Source organism: Rhipicephalus sanguineus, chromosome 1 (assembly GCF_013339695.2).
Source record: "Rhipicephalus sanguineus isolate Rsan-2018 chromosome 1, BIME_Rsan_1.4, whole genome shotgun sequence".
NCBI lineage: Eukaryota > Metazoa > Arthropoda > Arachnida > Ixodida > Ixodidae > Rhipicephalus > Rhipicephalus sanguineus.
This window is the reverse complement of record NC_051176.1, coordinates 81,272,362-81,277,677: the sequence shown is the minus strand read 5'-3', so window position 1 is coordinate 81,277,677 and position 5,316 is coordinate 81,272,362. Positions and strand designations below refer to the sequence as shown.

Below are 5,316 nucleotides of genomic sequence, written 5' to 3'. Positions count from 1 at the left end.
AATACTCCGGCATCTGCGCATTGTAGGCCAGCGTGGGATGTGACGCATATGGCTGAACGTAAGTGACGCGGAATGAGAGCCATTTGCATTTATCGGAGAGATAGTCGCGATGATATAAAAATCTCTGGAAAGAAAGAAAATCGTGTGCTTGACGGCTCATTTGTCGAGGGACTGCAAGCAACGTTGGTTCAACCAATAGGTCAATAATGGAAGAAGACCAGCGTTCCTTCTGTTGTTCCAGGGGCATATCTGTGACGACGATTGAGGACGCGTCGTAGAGGGACACGGACGGGGACACACAAGAAGATTTAAAAAGGGGAGACAGCACCCAGTGGGAAAGGCGAGCGGGACCGAATACGATAAGCGCCATCCACTGATGTTGGTCTACATAGCGCTATCAAGGGCTCCCTGCCTCGACGGTCTATAGCGCACAAACGCAAAGGTGACTTAGAAGTTATCCTGAGAAGTTTATCTGCAAACGGCACCTGAGAAGTTATCTCGGCTATGCCCTACCACTTCGGCCGGTGAAGAAGCGAAGAAAGGTGTGTGCACTCAACCATCGAAAACCAGTTTGTGGATTGCTCGGAGGGGGGATTTACAGAATTCCGCTTTCCTGTGGCCGAGTTTATGTAGGCAGACGGAGCGGCGTATTAATGTCCGTCTAAGTGAGCATCGCAAAAAGGTGCGTAAAGGAGCGGATGGGCATCTCGCGGCGCACTGTCGAGAATGTGGGTGTTAACCATTTCTAGATAACACCGTGGTGTTGTATCGCGACTAGGACATTCACTCCAGGTTTATTGTCGAGGCCGCCGATATGAAGAGGGGTGATTTAATTGCGGTTAGCGCTCCTTCGATTACCTTGACAAGCAAGGAGCGTCACTTTTTGCAATCTGCGCATTGTGCAGTCACATAGTGTGCGCCTTGGCACATCTTTTGCTGATGCTATGTGTGTGATGTGTAATAAGGTTTTCATCACTTAGACCCTTGCTTGCGCATACGCTGTTCACACGTGTTAGCACGAGTAGACTGCGCACTGTGATAGTGTGTTTCTTTCGAATGTTCTTTTTTTTTGTCGTCTAGTTTTTCTCCCTTTCCTTCCTGATGGTTACACCTATATATTTGGTGTCACCTCCCATTAAAATTTCAGTTAAAAGCAGTGCTTGTCCTGTGTTCTTCGTTGTCCTACGTGTTTTTCGCGCTTACAGAAGTTATGGGTGACTTCAGGTTCGGACATATCGCCGGCTCTACCGACAAACAATTGGTCGACGAAATGACCGAGGCATCCACTATTTCCAACAGCTGTACTTTACCTCATACTTCACTACACACAGACCCCTCGTCACCACGGTCACAAACAGATCCGATAACAAGTCCTGTCCAGCTGCTGGTGCTCAGTGACCACGGTGATGATCATATTGTTGAGAACTGTCAAGAACCCATTCAGCACATGCACATGGTTACGTGAAACGTGCTTGCGTTTTCCGTGATAACGGACAAGTATAAGCACTACATGTCAGCTCACCGCTTCTGGTGTTGGTAATACCCATATCGCTGTTGGAATCGTTACCCAACTGGAAGCAACTAGTTATATAACACATATGCGGATCTTCAAGATATGTGTATGCGTATGAAATGTGTACATATCTCTAGCGTCATTTCGTGACGTTTCGCTCAGTACAAAAATCACGCCACTCACCTTCCCGCCACATGCTTCGCATAACATCGATTCCCATGGTACGTGGGATCTGCCGATTTTTAATGAATAAATTGTATATTATGAATTCTGATAGGCAGTTAAGTTCTCTCTCTTATATGCACCAGATAACAAAAAGCAGTCTACGGCAGCTAATTCTTTAATAATTATTAACTACAAGAAAACATAGGTCGCATGCATGCAACTTAGCAATACGTGGTATTTATGAGTCTATAGAGGGAAACGCCTTACTACGCATTAACTCCATAGTGAACACCGCTTTCTCCTCGCTCTCTACAGTCATCGTCAGACTGCGTTCGACGGCTTGGTTTGACAACCGGTGAAACGTAGCGGACGTTTTCGGGCCATCCAGTATTGTATCTCCGGTAAAGGGGTACATTGCTATCGAAACCCTATCTGATGCTCATACGCTGTTGCATTGGGGTTGTCCAAGCCCGGGCTTTTGCTGTCCTCACAGAAACCATTCTTTCGAAAGTCTTCAGAGCTTGTCCAACCCGAAAGTGATGACACCACGTTTTTCTTGGGCTCCAGCTCGACGACGCCGTCCAGGCATGAGGCGGACACTGTTACCGCGGGCGTCCAGTGGTCGCTTTTCCGGAGTGGCGTCTTGACTGGCGTCGTGGCGACCTTGGCTGTCTGCAGCTCTTCCGCGTCCATCTCGTTCCCGCTGTCCCCCATGTTGTCCTCGGCGAAGGTGATTTCTTGCAGCCCGTACTTCTTGGGCGAAAACGACTTCCGCCGCTGCGTCCTCGGTGGCATGAAGACTAGCCTGCTGGAGGGCTTGAAACCCGCCGCCTGAATGCTCTTCTCTAAGATCCCTGTCTGCCGTTTGTAATCTTCCGTGTCCTTAAACTTCACGGAATACACGTGCTGCAGGAACTCGGTGATTCCACATGGAATGTCCCGTGTGGAAGCATCTCATCAGCAGGGGGATGTTTTCCACAATAGCCTTCTTTTGTTGGCTGACGTACTCGGGGTTCTTGAGGTCGTCCTCCCAGAGCAGTTGGCAACAAAGCCACTGGAACACGTTGAATCCCAGGTCCGCGTCACCCCTTCGCGAGTGCGCACCAGTGTGGTTGTGCGGACCCGTGAACTCAATGGTGCCGTCGTGCGCCTTCCTCCAATCGTCCTCGTATTCCTTGCGCTTGCCGTTTTCCGTGCACCGATAGATGAATCCAAAGTCCTGCCGATATAGCTTGTTTTCGTTGTTTTTGCTAAAACAATGTGGCACCCAGGACGCCTTCATATCGGCATAGGTGTGGATGTACTCGTAGCTGTGGAAGCACTCCAAGACGGGCATGATGATGCTGAAAGCGTGCTTCAAAGAAAGCGTCTTGCCCTGCCGGTCGAGGATATTCTGCAGGTATTGTCCGAACCTGTCCATGAGCATGAACCGGTGCTTGACGCTGTTTTTTCGTGGGATACGGACTTTGTAAGCGGGGAAAGTCACGAAGCCGCACCAAGGCGTCGTCTTCTTCTTCTGCTTCTTCCACGGACACCGCTGAGGATATGTCCCACGATATGTACAGCCGCAAAGGAAAAAGATTAGCTGTAGCGACATGTGGTCGGAGAAGCAATATCGCAACATGCTACGCTGTTGTTATCAAGCGCCCCAATAGCGAGAGTACCAAGCACACTCCGTTTTCTAACGCAGGGATGGCCGGCAGAAAGCGACCCATCCTAAAGTCCACATGTCTGATGGCATATCATGCGGTACATTACAGCATAATCAAGGGCTGCCGTGCCTGCGTGCATGGACTTGTATTATTTTGTATTTTGTTTGTTTTATTTTTCTGAGCAGGCTGTGCGGGAATCCGTGTTTTTCAGCACTATTTCGACTAACATTTTCATGATCGAGTTTTCAAAATTAAAGCATTACGATTGGTCGGTGTCTGCCGGCCGATCCCGCTTAGGAAAATGGAATGGGTTTGGCACTTTCGCTATCGGCACTCACGGGAACAGCCGCGCCGCGTGTCGCGATTTCGCCTCACCAGCCGCAAGTCACTTCATTTTCCGTGGCGAATGTGCACAAACGTACAGTCGGTGTCGAAAATTTATAGACCACTATGTCGAAATATACTTTAAATTGCCCAACCAATTTTTTTCTGTATTCGATCGAGCTGCACTGTAAACTTTGTAAGCGGGTTCAGAACAGGCCGGAAATATGAATTCAACGCTGCCTGCCGAATCAGCGGAAATATTCGTACTTTTCTGTGCCACGTGGTGTCTGAACTATTGAAGCTGACTGTACGGGAACAATGAGCCATGTGGACAGTAAATAATTCGTGAGCAGTAGCATGCACGACCGCTGCGAAACCAGACTGTCGTCCTACCGCGGGAAATGCATTCGACTTCGATGTTAAGCGCCAGGCGAGCAGCTTTCTGCCACAGGCTTGGTTTTTGATTTGCTCGCTTTTCTTTCCGTGGCCGCACTGGTGAGCTTCACATATATCCTCGTCTGTTCTGCATGCCTTCTTCCGTTCTCCCACTCAAGCTTGAGAATGGGTATTCGGCTCTCGACTACTCCGTTGGAAGAAAGTTACTCGATGGAGCATATTGTTGAGGGACCCGGTAAAGAAACCAGCATTGCTGAGATTGAAGAAAAGTGACCTTGCCCCTACGCTACAATGTCAAGCACAGAAGGAATGAAAATATACTTAACCTAGCTTAAATAGCGGCCTAATAAAGAACACACGTCGCCGCAAAGCCTTGTCTGGGGGGTTTCATGCATGGCAGAAATACGATGATGAACATGTTATTTCGATAACTTTTTGAAGGCGAAAGCCCTAGATGCCTCATAAAACACGACAATTGGCCGTCGGCTTCGGCGTCCCGCGTCAGCGGCGCAAACACCCGTGATGCAAAAGATCATCAATCATATCGTGATGACGCCACTATATGACGTCAAAATGACGCTACAGCTCGCCATAATTTGTGACGTCATTTGACGTCAATAACGCGACGTAACATAATGACTTCATCACATGAAAGCGTCACTTGGTCGAAGGTGGGCCGCTCACGGAAGCAGTGCCAAACCAGGTGAGCTGCAGTAAGCTTGAAATGCCTTCTATCTCCTATTCTCGCGACAGTGCAAAATCATGTTAGTTACATAAAGCTTTCGGAGGGGGGTGGGTGATCATCACTACGTCGAGTAACAAGAAAAAGAAGATGGCTTTCGCCCTTCGAGTCGTCATTGGCGAATGCATAGCAGACCCTGTGAGCTTTTTGACAGCGAAACCGTTTAAGCTCGGAGAATCACCGTTAGTCGCGAACAAAAGTTATCATCATCATGAACCGGCACGCGCTCTCTTCGTCCTCTTCTTGACCTTCTGCTTTGCTCCTAGGACACGTGCGCCGATTTGTCCGGAGTGGGATGCGATATAACTCTTATGGGCGAGAGAACGAGTACAGGGTGAGAGAGGAAAGAGAGAAAAAGAAGAGGATCAAAGAAAGAGAGGTAAAAATTACAGAGAGAAAGACATAGAACGAAAGAGGAGTCAGAAAGATAAGAAAGAGAAAGAAACAGATTGACATACGCAACCGCATGCCCATAAAAGCGTGTCCAAATAATAAACGCTGATTATTCCTTGTTCTGCAACTGA

At 48.5% G+C, this 5,316-nt stretch overlaps 1 protein-coding gene across 1 annotated transcript; it reads right to left on the bottom strand.

The window, feature by feature from the left end:
- Window positions 1–2,561: 2,561 nt before the first annotated feature.
- On the bottom strand, window positions 2,562–3,275 carry LOC119403973 (serine/threonine-protein kinase VRK1-like). The gene has a single exon (XM_037670639.1). It carries the CDS (start codon window positions 3,273–3,275, stop codon window positions 2,562–2,564), a length of 714 nt encoding a protein of 237 aa, XP_037526567.1.
- Between the last annotated feature and the right edge of the window lie 2,041 nt (window positions 3,276–5,316).